Source organism: Varanus komodoensis, unplaced genomic scaffold, assembly GCF_004798865.1.
Source record: "Varanus komodoensis strain SLA01 unplaced genomic scaffold, ASM479886v1 scaffold52, whole genome shotgun sequence".
Lineage (NCBI taxonomy): Eukaryota > Metazoa > Chordata > Lepidosauria > Squamata > Varanidae > Varanus > Varanus komodoensis.
Window position 1 is genome coordinate 4341580 of NW_025336114.1, and position 16110 is coordinate 4357689.

Genomic DNA, 16110 nt, shown 5'->3' on the forward strand with positions numbered 1-16110 from the left:
TCCGAGGGGGTGCTTTATAGCTCTCAAACAGGGATTGTGACAGCTAGAAGGATTTCAACTATCTAAAGAAACAACAAGTTCAAAGTGAAACAAAGCCACATTGAGCTAAAAATGGCCTACAATCTTAGCACTGGATGAGAGCCAGTAACAGCTATCCCCAACTGTTGCTTGGACAGTTTACAAGCATGATTACCTGGGAGCTGCTTCCAGGAGTAACAAGGGGTTTTGTTGCTCTTGCCAAGTTGCTTGATAGCTAGTTCCTAGTACCAACAATTGGTTACTCAGTCTGGACAACACAACAACCCACTGTGGGTGCAATATCCCTTACTGCAATCAATGGATTGTCAGGGTGACTTGCTGCCTTCAAACAAGGCACTCTGTGGGAATACTTTCAGATTTCCATAACGCAACAATGAATTGTGGGTAACAACCCATAATAAGTTATCATGTTGTACAAACCTAATCACTGCTTTGTCTTTGGCTGTCACAGCTGAAAGTCAGCACATACCAAATAAAAATGTGCATGCCTATGTAGAATGCTGAATGGAAAAACCAGATTGAATTTCTCTTGTATAAGAGTGTGCTCACGGAGAAAGTCCCTCATGTAATTGCAAATTTCTGCAAACAGAGCTAAGTAACAGAGGATTTTCCTTTTCATTGGCTTTTATCATTCCTATTGTAGACTTATGACATGAAGACGACTACATTTCATGGGTTCAACATGCTGCAGAATGGTTCAAATTACTATCTCAAGTGCAATTTATTTACATTTAATTGATGCGGGCCTAAACAATGTAAAGAAGCATAACATCCAGAGCTCAGGTCATCCATATCTCCATAGCCTACACTGTAGCTTAACATGGTAAATAAGCATCATAGTGCCATAAAGACCCACAATGTTATTGAGAATCTGAGAGTCTAATTCTAAATAACAGTACTTTGAACATTTAGAATTATCTCTAAAGCAATACCTATTAGCACAGCTACTGTGAAGAAGAAACACAAACTACTTCAAACTATACTATGCTCAAGATGAGGGCTAATGTAAAGTGAGCAATTCAAGCTAAAAAATCCTTTACCGAAGTGACAAGCTTTCACTGTACATTCAGACCTGACTTAAAAACCTACCTTCACATTTGGTGTACAGTGGAAAAGGGAAACCCAATCATCATCCGATCATCATTCTTTCCTTTGTTTTGTATTTAAATACTTAACAGCAGTACAACACATACAAAGGCTTAGAATTTTTTTTTAGCATGAAAAAAGTGAGAGGACAGAAAGGAAACAGTATCAACTGAGATACAGCTTCTCTCTCTTTGAAGTAGAAATGCTATTTGCCTACTAAACACATTTTAAAAATAAATTTATGAATGCCATCTACAATCTAGAGCTTTTGCTTCAAATTGTCACTCAGTTAGTCTAATAAGAGACTGCCAGATAAGTGGTTTCTAAATATTTTAAATTTATGTGCAAAAAAAAAAAAAAAAAAGATCTCTCAGCAATGTAGCTTCTCTGAGAAATGAGTCTACCCCAAGCATTTTCATGTGTGCATTTCTGTGCATGTCATGTGTTCAAGAATGTGCATATGCAGGTACGCACACACACAAGACTGTGAGATCAACCTATTCATTGTGGCTTTCCCATGCCGCTTATTTATTTGATATATTTCTATCCCACATTTTAGGGTAAATGATCAAAAGCAGTACTAAATAAGGAAGCACTTTAAATGAAAATATAAAAAACATAATTTTTTAGCTAGTAAATCAGCATCAGATAAAATCATATTCAGGTGTCTAGAAAATCATTAAAAAATTGGCAGGGTAAACAAGAAATGGGGCTAAGTAGAATTCTTCATGGGAGGGTATTCAAAAAGCATGGGTTCATCATTAAAAAGGTCCCACCCCCTTTTACATTCCAATCTGAATGACTTTACAAGTGCATCTAAAAGCAGGATGTATAATATCAATCTTATGGCTTGGGAGCTTATGGTCTAAAATGTGTAGATTGACATTTGAATGAAGAAGCCTGTCCTCCTCAAAATTATTGCTATGTGCCATTTTGGACCCTAAATACAGCCTAGCTTTTCAGAAATATTAGATTACCAGACACCAACTACATAACTGTCTCAGAAGTTACAACTGCAGATTTTGCTTTCACTTTGGGAGCAAGGTGGTTTCCTGCATTAACAGAAGCAAAGAAGGTACCCAAACAAGCTGAACGTGCATAGATAGATGTTAGCAGATTAAAAATGCATACTGCTGAGAGCACTATCCACAGCCTTCAGGTACAGTTAAGAATCTGGGCAACTTCTGACCATGACAAAGAAGGAAGGTGCCCAGACCATTTTTCCTTTCTATTCAAGAAAAATATCTGTTATAATAATAAACTTATAGAAAAGCAGTATAAAGCTAGTAAAAACATAAAATATATGGGAAGTTGTGTCACTGGGTTCAGGGAAATCTTCAGAATTAAAATTATAATTAAAATTATAAAAAGTTCTAACATTCTACTGTATATTTTGGGATCCTAACACACCTACTGAATTATATAAAGAAAGAACATAAGAAAAGTTGAAATGTTGAAATGTTCTAGAACTCTGTCTCAGAACAGAAAAACAGTCAATTTTTCAAAGTTTACAAGCTAGGCTAAGTCAGCAAAACTCACCAATAGGCTAGCTCCTGACTGGAATAAGTTGTAAGGATAAAGAATGCGTTCATAATGAGCACGGATATGTGAACCCACAGCTTTGCCAGGAGCAAACCCCATCTTGGTGGCTATTTTAGTCCATTTTCTGTCCTTACAGACCAGGTCAAATCCACCTTCTTCTGCAACTAGCTAAAAAGAAAATGACAACACTATTAACTCAATGCGTGTACAGAGGCATTCCTGAAAAACATAGCTAAGAAATGGAAACTGCTTTGCTTTGTAACTAAATTTGACATATCCAGGTAAAAGTTGTAGGTTTAACACAATGGTTTAGTGTGCCAGAAAAATGTAGAGTTTTAAATAATACAACTGCTTAAGCTAAGTGTATAATTCTGAATACTAAAACATTTCAGTGATGTTGGGCAGAAATTTTCCTGAGAAAAATATCCAACATCATATATATCTGCATTTATCCACAGTTGTCTGGATTGTTGTACTGTAATCAATCAGGTTAGATGGGCTAAATATAGGATATGAATATCTGTAAGTTATTTTTCTAAGGCAAGCACCAACGAAACCCTAATTCTCAATTGCCTATGGGGAAACTGAAAAGGAAGGTATGCCAACCCCTTCCTCAGTTCAACAGAGTTGGCTCCTCGCTGGGTCTGAACCAGACTTATACATGGCATATTTTCCCTCAATTGTTAGCATACTTCAACAATGAATTGCAGAGGGCATGATTTCAACAGCATCCCCCAGCCCAAGGTCCTCATCCTATGTCCAAGATGCACATCCATCCTTCAATAAAACAGAATGTTCAATATGCTTTTCTGAAACAGTTTTTTCTCAACTTGAAATGGAGCCAATAAGCAGTGCAGAGTGAGTTATGCTTAAGGTGCTTCAGTTCCCTCAGCAGAAGAAAATTTAGCTGTTGATATAAAATGTATCACCTCTCCTTGAGTATATATCCTAAAATGGTGTGTTCTTGCAGATGTAGTTTTTATAAAATATAAAGAACCATCATCATATATGCTATTGGTTTTACATTTTTTCAAATACTCCATTAAAGTACTTCCAACATAAAACTTTAGATATGTTTGAATATAATATTTTAAACTATATCATGTACTTAATTTAATTTCTCCTTAGACAAAATTTCAATTCAAGTATTTTGTAGATATTGGGAAAACTTTTGCTTTATTTATACTGTACATAAAATTAGCATAGATTACATCTTTTATTTTTTTAAAAATATGAAATATTTTGTGTGCTGATTGAGGAAAAATGTATATTGGGGAGTAAAACCCAGTCAAACAAGAGCCAGTATTGCATCGTGTTTAAGAATGAAGGACTGAGACTCAGGCAATCTGGGTTTTAGTTCCTGTCAGCCATGGAGTGAAATGGGTGACTTTGGGCCAATAACAGACTCTCAGCCCAACCTACCTCACAGGGCTGTTCTTGTGGGGATAGGACTGAGAGCAGGAGGAAGAGAATGATGCAACCCACTCTGAGTTCTTTGTAAGAAAAAGGTGGGATATTAATCTAATAAATAAACAATTATAAAAACATGCTAAATCAGATAACATTATTTAGGCATTAGACATTTTGCTAGTTTTACTTTTCTGGAAAACTCACATCACTGGAATATTTATCAACTGAAGGGTCTTCAGAATTTAGTATCTCTATATTAACTTCTTTGCCACTCAAGACAAGTATTTGGAGATTTACCTTATTCAGCTGGAACAAATCCAAGATCTTTCTTTCTACATGTGGAATTTTAAGTGTGCATCCTTGGAGCTCCCAGAACTTTGCAATCTGGTCCAGAAAATTCAGTTTTACCCTGGTCTGAGCCTATTAAAACACAGTGTGTGTTAATTATATTTCTCAGGTTACCTATTTTGAAGTTTAATGTTTAGTGTTCTCCAATATGTTCTTTATACTGAACAAAGGAATCTGAAAATAAAAAGTCAGCTACAGATTCTTTATGCCAAGAAGAATTTATTCTCCTATGCTCTTTTCAATGCTTCAAGTAAGCAGTATGGAAGAAACATCTGCTGTACTTTTAAGCAGCCCTGTATGCCATTTGAATTTTATTCTTCTGTACAAATACAGATGGCATCCTAACACAGTACTGAATACACTGGTTTAAAATACATCTTCCTCTTTAAAATGTCCTAAACCGAACGTATTACCCGATAGACTGGATGGAATATACTCAAGAGATTTTCTACACAAGCCACTTTCCTGTGCACTTGTGAGCCCTCATCCATGGTAGTTTGTAGGTGGGTACCTTATATGGTAATACCATCCTCAAGAATTTCTTCTGTTCTTTGTAACTATTTCAAAGGCTTTTTTCAGATCAAGGAAAGTTGGGATATTATTTGGAAATAAAAGCATGAAACCCTTGTACATATCTGTGCTTATGCTATACCAGAGCACCACCTAGTGCTTGTGTAATAAAATATATAAAAAAGCAGAGAAAGAAAAACCCAGGAAAAAACATGTGTCAAGTAGCTGATCTTAATACCATAAAGAATCCTGAAGCAGAAGCCTCAGTAATGTGGCATGTTAAAGAAAAGCCTTAATCAAAAGCAGCTTATAAACAGGGAGGGATGTAAACAGCATCAAGGGATCTCTAAGGACTGGTCCATTTCAACTTGCTCATGAATAATCTGAAATCAGGAGTAAGCAATGAGAGGGCCATGTTTGTTGAGGACACAAACTAATTAGGATGACCAAAACAAAAAGGGATACCAAAGAACTTCAAAAGGTTCTCTTTAAACTGGAGGTATGGACTTTAAAATGGTAAATATAATTTTGTATTCCCTGTTATACTTTTGAGTTTACCTGTACAAGTAAACAAGAAATCTAAAAGTTATGTCTAATTTTATTTTAAAACAAACATATTTTTCTTAGTACAATTTCAAGTACCCATTTCAATAGAGCCAGTCATAAAATTATTTACATTCATTTACTTCATTACCTCTAGTTCATTCAGCCTTTGGATTCGGGGAGTGAAGTGAAGTTTATCAACATCACATGCAAAGGGTGGCTGCCAGTCCTAGGAAAAGGAGAGAAGAAAAAATATTAATACTTCAACAGAAAAATGTAATACAGGACAGATGGCACAATCCGCTTACCCTTGATGCACATAAGCCTCCAAACTCAAAGGTTTACAGGCACCCAATACACAGAGTTAGGCATGGTAGACTAAACTCAACTTATCGAAGGAAACATATTCTAGAAATATATTCTAGAACAATTATTCTTCTAGAATATTTCTGTTTCCAAAAAGGTGAAGTATTAATTTCAAATTATTGTTTGGATGCAAAAGTTAAAAGTTCTAGTATGAAAAAATGGTGAACAGTTTTAAATAGAAAAAATTAACTACATTGAAACAACACAAGCAACCAAGCATGGTTGCAATCGTTCAGTTTTTTTTTTTACCATGATCAGACAATCAAGTGATGCCTGCTTTATCATGGTTTCCATCCTCCTCCTCTAGTTCTGCTGTGTGTTGGCATGTATCCCATTTGACTACTCTGGGCTACTAGGGTGGTATACAGTGCTTTTTTTGTAAAAAAAAAAAAAAAAAAGGTGCCGGAACTCACGTCTTGGGGTCACACTTTTACACAATGGTTGCCCCTGGCTGAGTCAGCCTGTGACCACACAACAGATCCCAAACCGACACACAAACAGCCCGCAGGCACTATGTTAATGATTTCTGCTGCCGATCTGCTACGCCCAAGAGGCTGATTCACAATCACTTGGAAAAATCTGTCAAAAAAAGGTGCTGGAATGCCATTCTGGTGCGTTCTATGACAAAAAAAGCCCTGGTGGTATATAAATGCAAATAATAAATAAATACTATGCTTGAAATTCATTCCCAAGTTGCTTTACTCCTTGCCTCTATCACCTGCCTCTTCCTCACTGATCCAGGTAACTCTGTGAAAGTTGCATACCAGGACCATGGAAACCATGATCATGGGCTCAGACAGAACAATAAACTTTGGTGGTATGGAGAAAGTATAGAACAAAACATGAGCTGTGTTAACAAGCCATGGTGGGACTTGCTTGTCATTATGCGTTAATCAACCAAACATAGTAAAACACAGTCTATCTGGTTACCATGAATCTCCATGGAAAACCAATGGTTTGCTCTAAAGTTTCCACACTTCAGCATTGGTTGTCATCATATTTCTGTCAGCAAGAGTGGACATGGCAGCAGCAGACACTCCAGCCCATTTTTAGTTGGGCTGTTCTGCAGCCCCCGCAGTACATTCAAATGCTGCATGTGGGGGGGGGGAGTATCTGAGACATGTGCAATGAAGGATGCAGAGAGGTGTAGGTGTGTGTCTGTGTGTGGGGGGTGAATGTTTATGTATGGGCACAAAGTATGGCAGCAGTGGAGGAGGATGCTCTGTTGTTCCTACAGAGCAACCATTCTAGTGCAATATGTAGATAGTGGCTCTGTAATACAGCAGAAAGAAAAAAGTGGCTGGCTGAGAACATGCCCAGGGGATCATGTGGGCCAATGGGGAAGAGGCAGGCAGGTGGGTTGCATGCTGGAATTGATTCCCAACCACAGGGGCTGATGGAATACTGGCTGCCATTGAGAGGGAAAATGGAGACACATGGAAACTATTCACAAGTAGATACCATGAGAACATGTGAACAAAAGAAACGAGGTGGGGTGCCATGCTGTACAGCACTGTTTAGCATTGTGTGAACACACTCATGGTTTCTTATTTTGGTTTCTAAAGACCAAATTTACTCTTGTGAGCTAGAGTTCCTCCCTTCATACAAAGTCACATACCTTTCCTGTGAAATGTCCTTAACTGACCAAAGCATTCTCCAGATGTACAAACACCCAGAATGAATTTCTGAGAATGCACACAGCAGTTTGTTGAACCCAATCTGGTGTTCATCTCCAGGAACTCTCCTTATAAGCATGCCTGGGCCCCATCCCTTCAATAAGGGTCTTCGGAAAATAAGAACACCTTTTCACTGCATGTCAATCCTCTAATCGCCCCCCAATCCCATGATGACACATTATGGGGTCAAGAGCCATGCCTGCCTCATCTGTGTCTGAGAAACTCCTTCTGAGTTCCCTCCTGCCAATTGTACATCTTGGTTATTCCTAGAGACTGCCTGCCCACATGGGAAGTCTGGTCTTGAGGTGGGTGACTCTGCTTTCTCTCATCTCAATGCCTGGAAATGGCCTACATTCCAAGCCCCCTTCCTACAGAGGCACATTTCTTCTGCCTCTGATTCGTCTTCTGAGGACCAGTCAACAGCTGAGAATGTGTGCTGAAAGCAGCCATCTTTCTCACTCCCAACACTTACCATGTTGAAATGCCCCAACTGGGTTCAGGTAACGCTACAGACCAATAATGATAAAAACTACCATTGCTTATTATGTTTGAAACCAACCATAATCTAGCATGTCAAATGAGGACGGGGACTACCAGAATCTTGTATTTGACTGTTGTGAACTGCCCAACCCTAAACTCTGAAGCAAATTTAGGGAGAATGCAGGAGGAACAGGTCTACTACCTGTCCCCCATACTGGCAAAACACCACTGTCTGATACAATCCTGAGTGCCTCAGGTTTGTCTTTTTGTAAAATGATGAGGACTATGTGACAAGTACATTTGAAACTACTGGCAATTCCAGATGAGACTTTTATTGTGCAAACCCACTGCCAATCAGGGAATTTTACAGAGTTTCTAGATGTCTTCTATTTTTAGCTCCTTCAGTTTCTCCCCACTACTACTTTTTTCTTACCAGAAAAAAAATGTTTAGGAAGCAAAGATGGAATAGCTACAATGTCTTTTAAGTCGCCCAACTAGAAGTACACAGCAGCAGCAAGAGGACTGTATATGATATAGTTCACTAACAGGAAATAGTCAATTTGTTCACTTTCAAGATATATTTTTTGTTAGGACATTACCACTCACCAGGTTCTTTTCAAACAATCATTACTTTCATTCATGAAGTAGATAATAGAAAGACATCCAAGGCATGAGATGCAAGGAAGGGTTAGATATGGAACTGAAAGGTGGCATTGCCACCACAGTGCAAAACAATACATTTGACAGATGTCCACTTATTATTTCTACACCAAATACCTAAATATGTTTTGCAAGTTCTAAGTGGGTCACTTGTCAAACACACTAGATTGCTCTCAGCACTAATCTTATTAGCTATGAATCTTGGATCTTAATGAGTTTGAAAAGCTTTAATTTTAAAGAATTTTCTCAAACATAAACAACAACAAACAAAATAAAAACAAGAAACTGATCAAAATGAGAAAAATGCTTATTTTATATGTATTTGATGACATATCAAACCATAAAATAGTACTAATATTATAACAAAACATTTTTGAAGACCTATTCCATGATCTGTGAAGCGGTATCCCAGGGAATGTGGGACAGGTTGCAGTCCATTTCCTTAAGACTTGAACACTCCTAGAACCTTGGAAGTGGGGCTCCACATTCTGATTCCTCCCTCCATCCCCCATCTGCCACAGAAAGAACCAGGGTGGCTGCTTTGTGAAGAAAGAGAACACCCAAAGACAAAGAAGGGACACTATCTAGGAAAAAAAGAAGAAGGGTCTATCTAGAAAAAAAATAAAAAGGGAGAACAGAGGGATGAATTTTCCTTCATCACTCCTCCCAGTTGGCTGGTAGCAGATTGCCAAGGCACAGGATACTCTAAACCAAAATAGTGTAGTGGTTCATGTTGTAGTGGGATTCTAAAGAACTGTGTACCCATAGTTCTAATACCCATTTTGCCACAAACCTCCCTGGGTAATCTCACTCATTGAGCAAGTTGACACATCATAACAAGCCATGGTGGAAACTGCAGCGGCGTGGTTTTCCTTTTATCTGAACCCAGCACTCATGGTAAAAGCACAGTATGCTTGTCCTCCATGGACCCATGTGAAGAAACTACAGCTTTTGTTAGGTTTCATCACTTCACATGGTGTTTGCCTGTCTGAACCAAACTGCCATGTTTCTGCATGGTTTCAACATTTCTGCCATAGACTTTGGCGCCACAAGTGGCTGCTGCTGCAGTAGTAACTAACCAGTTGGCATTCCCATTATGCCAGGGGACCTCAAACTACGGCCCGTGAGCCGGATGCGGCCTGCCAAGGTCGTTTACCCAGCCCGCCTCAGAGCTTTCAGACTCGTTTGGAGAAAACAATTTCCGAATGAGTCCAAAAGCTCTGAGCCAGTGCAGGCATTCTCTGAAACTTTCAATTTTGGAGACTATCAGAGAGCCAGTGCACGCACCACATTGTAACAGCTCCCTTCAACTGCATGTGCGTCAGCTCTTCCCCCTATTGCACGCATACGTTGGCTCTGAATACAGAGTGGGAATACAGAAGAGAGGAGGGAGGTGGGGAGAGAGAGAGAGATGAAGACACTAAAAAAAGATAGAAGGTAAGAAAAATATAACTTTTAAAATATATTTTAAACTATATGAGTCATGTCCCTGGGCTGCAGGCCAGGCCTGGCTAGGCCTGGGGGCAGACAGGCAGAGGCAGAGTGGGAGTGGGGCTGTGGCTCCCGTGCATCCGCCACAGCCTTTCAGGTCAAGCCACTGCTGCTGTCAAGCGGCCACCATGCTTCTTCCCCCCATGATGGGTAGAGGCAGAGTGGGGCCATGGCTCCTACGCCTGCACGGCGGCCTTCTCAAGGGCAAGCCGCCACTGCTGTCGAGTGGTTGCCATGCTTCTTCCCCCTGTGGTGGGTAGAGGTGGGAGGCACCCCACCCAGCGGGCTGTGGCCCTGTCCCTCACCTCCCCTTGGCCTGCGGAAAGCAGCCCCGCCCTCCCTCCCTCCCCACAGCCCTATCCCACATGGGGGAGCCGCCCCCGCTTTCCTCTCCTGCCTCCCACTCCCGTTCCCCCTCCCGGAGCTGGGCAAGCCCTTGTGAGGGGATCTTCCTCTGGCTGGGAAGCAGGGCAGCAGCAAGGAGCCAGAAAGGCCTTGACCCAGGCGAGCACGCCGTCATGACTCCCCCTCGTGTCATTCTCTCTTTCGGCAGGCAGCACGGCGTCATCTTGGGCTTCTGCTGCAGCCCGAGTGAGCGGAACACAACAGTGAGTGGAGCAAAACATTAAAACATTTAATTTAAACAAACACAGGTTTAAAAAAAGAAACTCACTGAATATTCACTAAGTCTTGAAACCCAAGTCCATCTTTACAAATTATTTGCAGAGACATATGTGCAACTTCAAGGAAAAGAGAAGCTCATCAGTGATATGCATTCACATGTGAAAGCATCTGAAGTAAAATTAGACCTCCTCATTAAACAAGTGAAGGAGGATAACTTCTGCCATCTTCCCAGAACTCAAAACCTCTTGGCAGATGAACCAGCAGTTGCATTCCCAAACAAAATGTGTGGATTCACTGGAAATCGCTGCAAAAGGAGTTTCAAATTAGATTTAAAGAGCTTCATCTCCATGAACAGGACATACAGCTTTTCCAGAACACATTTTCTGTTGACACTGAAATTGTTGATCCAATTTACCAAATGGAACTGGCAGTAATACAGAAATGTGATTCTCTGAAAGATACATTCAAGTCATGCAGCCTTACTAATTTCTATGCATCTCTCCCCTCTGAGACATATGATCTCAGAAACAATGCACTCAAAATGGCAACCATCTTTGGCAGTACCTATGTCTGTGAACAGACTTTTTCCCAAATGAAACATCTGAAATCTTCAACCAGATCCAACTGATGCACACTTATATCACTTGTTACAACTAGCAGTGACAAATATGGAACCAGACGTTGACCATCTCAGTAGCCAAAAGCAGGCCCATACTTCCCATTGAAACAGTAGTAAGTTTGTGTTGATTAAAATTGTTCTTCATTTTACATATTGTATTGTTTTTCCTGTTTTTTTGCACTACAAATAATGTAAGTGCAGTGTGCACAGGATTTTTTTTTCAAACTATAGTCCACCCCCCACAGCAGTCTGAGGGACAGTGAACTGGCCCTGTTTAAAAAGTTTGAGGATCCCTGTATTATGCTGTTCTGCCTAGCAAATGCTGTGCGATGCTCTAGTTTGCTGCTTCGTGCTTTTTTTCCTCTGTCCACATGCTGCCTTACCAATGCCCAGCTGCAGTTTTGGAATTTCAGAGGAAGTGAGGCATCATAGCACACCATCTCCAGGAGCAGCAGAAGCAGAAACAACCATGGTTGGTGCTCCAGTCTCATCACCACACTTTGCTGGAGCAGTGCTTTGAATTAGTCGAGTTTTTGTGCTACTCAGGGAGCCGCCAGCCCTCTCTTCATATGAAGGCAAGCTTACACATGAGGAGCACACAGGCTATGTATGGACATCGTCATCAAGGTGATTGCTCTGAGAAGCCCAAGTGTCCTCCTGTCTGCCACCCTCCCCTTGGCTCCTAGCTTGTCCCTAACATTTCTAAGGACTGTCAGCAAGCTCCACTGTCTGTACATAAGGGGGGATGTAGCACATGTATGTGGGTCCAACTGTGGCCCAGGCTAAATTCAAGGTGCATGCCTGGACATATAAAGCTCTGAACAGCCTAGGGCAGTTATCTAAAGGACTATCTGGATCCATATATACCTACCCAACCTTTGAGATCGATGCTTGGGGCCCTTTTGTTGGAGCCATCCCTCTAGGAAGAAACCTGGCTAACAAAAACTGGTCCTTTGCTGCTGCTGCCACCCATATTTGAAATGCCCTCCCTAAAGAGGTTTGCCTGGCAACAGGCAAAGACTTATCTTTTTAAAAGACATTTTAATATTTAATCCCTCCCATGGATGCTATGACCTGTTGAGTAAATTATTTGATTGGATTTTTAAACTTGTAATAATTTATAGATTATTAGTATAATCTATTGTAATCTACAGTTTATTAGTGTTTTAAGTTTCATTTTTTTAATATTGTGAGCTGTCTAGGGATGTTGTTCTTTTAATATTTTGAGTCACCTAGGAATGATGCTAGTAAAATTGGCAGCATATAAATATTTAAATACATAATAAATAAATGTACAGTGAGGAGAGAATGTGGGATGGGTGCTTATACATTGGCACAGAGCAAGGCAGTAAAAGGGAGTGTTGCTGTAGCATTAAGCCATGATGAGCTGCAGCACCCATGATCACTGTCCTGAAAATTCAAAAACAGTTCACTGTCAGCTCCAGAATGCAACTGGTAGGTATCTACAGCTAGAACTCCAGGGCCAGAGGTGATAGACGTTTTGGCAAAATGCAGTAGGGCCAATGGCAAAGGCAAAGTCAAGTAAAAGCAAGGCAGATGCAAGGCATGGCAGGTCCAGATAGAAAGGTCATATACCAACAAGTAAGGGAAAATGAAGGTAAACTAAGAAAAGGGCAAGGAACAGATACCTGCCAAAATCATGGTGGGACTAAGGGCAAAGGAGAAGTCAGTAATAAGGGAACAAATAAAGGTGCTACAGAACTGAAGGCAGGATCAAGAACATGAAGAAGCCACCATGAAGGTTTGTATTGCTATACCAAAATTAGGCAGGACTGAACAGCCTTTTATAACACCTGCTGTGGTTTCCAGTTTATTTGCATGATTGTAGTTCTTTATAATCCCTGCAAGCGCCAGAGGTCTGCTATCAGTCCTGAAAGTATTTGCAAGCTAAACTAGTCAACCTACTTTACTGAGCCAACAGGGGAAGCTGTGCTGTTCTGCAGATCCTAACAGTTGCCTAAATGTCACACCATCTACCCCACCAGACTGAGACAAGGCAAAAAGCCAGAGTTGTAGCCTGCACGGTCAAAATAGCATGGACCTATATCACCAACTTTGAATTAGCCACTTGGACTGTTTGATCACCACACATACTTGTGAGGATAAAATGGAGGACCATGTAAGCCCCCTTTGGGTTTCTTGCAAAAGGAAAAATGATGGAATGTTTAAAATTATAAAAATAATCAAAATATTATAATCAACCATATATAAAATAAAAATTATTATAATCAACCAGTATCACATGAGGGCCCTTCCCAGGAAAAAAATCTTTAAAAAAAACTGTTTTGCCTTAATTTTATATATAATGCTGCTTTATTTAATTTGCTATTTTTCATGTTTTATTTAGAAGGTAGATTGTAGGTCCTCCATTTAGTGGCAATTTCACATGTTGACTCCTAATAAATTATCATATGTCAGATTAGACATATCCAAATATTCACAGAACACTCTCCCTGCAAATTATCCCCACCAACACCCCGGGTCCAGCAATAAACTAACAGAAGTATGACTGCTCTGAACCAGCTATCGAGCAGGTAGTGGATGAGGGTGAAGCACTGTTGGCTGGTCAGGAATTGTTTTGCAGTTTGGAAATGCTTAATGATCCAGCACTGTAGTTAAAGGCTCAAGTGACACGTGTAGCTCAAAGCAGCTTTCATTGGCTTCAGCTGATAACATTATCTGCTTTCTTACCTGGATGGAGAAAGTTTGCCTATACTTACTCAAGTTCTGGTGACTTCCCATTTGGACTACTGTACTGCCTTTAAAAAGCCTCAGAAAACTGCACATGGTCCAAAGGTGCAGTTAAATGTCAACCCAAAAAGGGTTGACAGTTTGTTAACTGGAACTGAACATTTTTTAATCATAGCTATCCTAGCTCCCAATCTATTTTCAGGTCCAATGTAATGTGTTGGTTTTATCTTTTAAACCCCTTTGGAACCTATTACCATCTCCTGCAGCTCTTAGGATCTTTTTCAGGACCCCTAATTCAAGAACCCGGCCAGATGAAGGGAAATGAGTAACTAGCCAGGAGAGAAGCTTTCTGGCAGTTGGAACCCCAGCCACAGAACAGACTTCCGAGAGAGGTTTGTCTGGCATCACCCCTGAACACATTTTAGCACTGGGTTTCTGTTCCTTTCTCTCCTTCCCAGACTTTTAAACGAACACATGTAGTCTAGGTTTCTTAGTTTTAAAATGTGTTTAATGTTGTGGGATTGTGTGTAGCCTCTAAATGTTGCATTTCATGTATGTTTAAATTGTATGGTTCAATGTTCTATTTTGCATTGAATCTGTTTTATTTATTGCAAGCCACCAAGACAGCTCTAAAGTTAGGCAATATACAAATGTTGCAAATAAATAAGTAAAACCATGTCATAAAAATACTTAAGTATTTCCACAAATCTATCAACAATGTTAAAAATCTACAGCTTCTTTTCCATGTTGTCAACAATTAGAAGAGTTAATCAAGCATGAGATAAATTTCTTCTACAAAGCAAGCAGTAGGGTTGATCAGTGGGCAGAAAAGACATGTATTTCATTTTGTCTGCATCTGCCATTCTCCCTACAAATGCATCCTACAAGCATATTCATCTCCCACCTCCACTGAACTAATTTCTGGTTTCAGGGCTTGAGCGAGTATGCAGGGGAAATAGGAACCGTCCAGAAAGCATACTAAGAGTATGACTGATAAGTGGCAACCCCACCAGTTCCTGCTACACTTTGATATACGTCTGCAAATATCTCTTATCCTTTCCATTATGCGGGGCAAAACTCATTCTAGGAATCCAATTTTTCCTTCATAGCATTAAGCTGACCCAAAAATACATTTCACACATGCATTTTTGTTTATATGAATATGGCTTCCAAGAAATATAACAAAGTTAAGTACCTGCACATATTTTTACACAGAGCATGAACGTATTGTTTGAAACATGTAGGTGGAATGCCTCATATCAAATTGTTTACATGATGCTAGTCTGCCAGCAGTTTTCTTGTTCTGTTCCTGTTTCCATCATGCTAATGGAAATCGCATACAGTAAGCCCTCCAGTTCTACAAACTGCAAGAATAGCTGTCTTTCTCACACAGGCACATAGATTTAGCAAGCTTCTCATTTCTTTTCTGGACTTGAATTCTCTCTCAATGTTCTGTCAACTTTTCCCAATAGTGATGTATACTCCATAGTTGCCACCCCTTTAGTCATGCAAAACAAGCATCTCCACCAAAACTAGTTTAGCATGTGTGTTATTATGAATCAACTATTAATGATTCTGTGTGTCTAACTTCTAGCCTGTGGCAAAATTAGCCCTTTTTCATTCAGTATAGAGACTAATGAAATTAGCATTCTACTTTTCCTTCACTGTATTTAATGTCACTGTATAAACATAAGCACTGTCCGGTGGATTAGGGCATGGTTGACTGACTGAAAGCAGAAGGTAACCATTAGTGGGGAATCATCGGGATGGTGGCCAGTGACAAGCGGGGTCTCCCAGGGCTCTGTCCTGGGGCCAATCCTGTTTAATCTTTTCATTAATGACATGGAAGAAGGGGTGAACAGTCTGCTGATCAAATTCGCAGACGACACTAAAACTGGAGCAGTGGCCACAACTGAGGAGCAGGTACTCCAGATCCAAAAGGATCTGGACAGACTATGGAAGTGGGCAGGAGACAACAGGATGGCGTTCAATGTGGATAAGTGC

General features: G+C 40.1%; 1 protein-coding gene across 3 annotated transcripts in view; it reads right to left on the minus strand.

Moving 5' to 3' along the window:
* KDM5B (lysine demethylase 5B) overlaps nucleotides 1–16110 on the minus strand; it is a 73379-nt gene that overhangs the window by 47085 nt on the left and 10184 nt on the right. For all 3 annotated transcript variants that reach the window (XM_044447654.1, XM_044447653.1, XM_044447652.1), the window contains exons 2-4: nucleotides 5630–5707; nucleotides 4375–4497; nucleotides 2665–2835 (exon numbers count right to left, since the gene is read on the minus strand). In XM_044447654.1, coding sequence (XP_044303589.1) covers nucleotides 2665–2835; nucleotides 4375–4497; nucleotides 5630–5707 — 372 coding nt within the window. The remainder of the gene's footprint in view (nucleotides 1–2664; nucleotides 2836–4374; nucleotides 4498–5629; nucleotides 5708–16110) is intronic.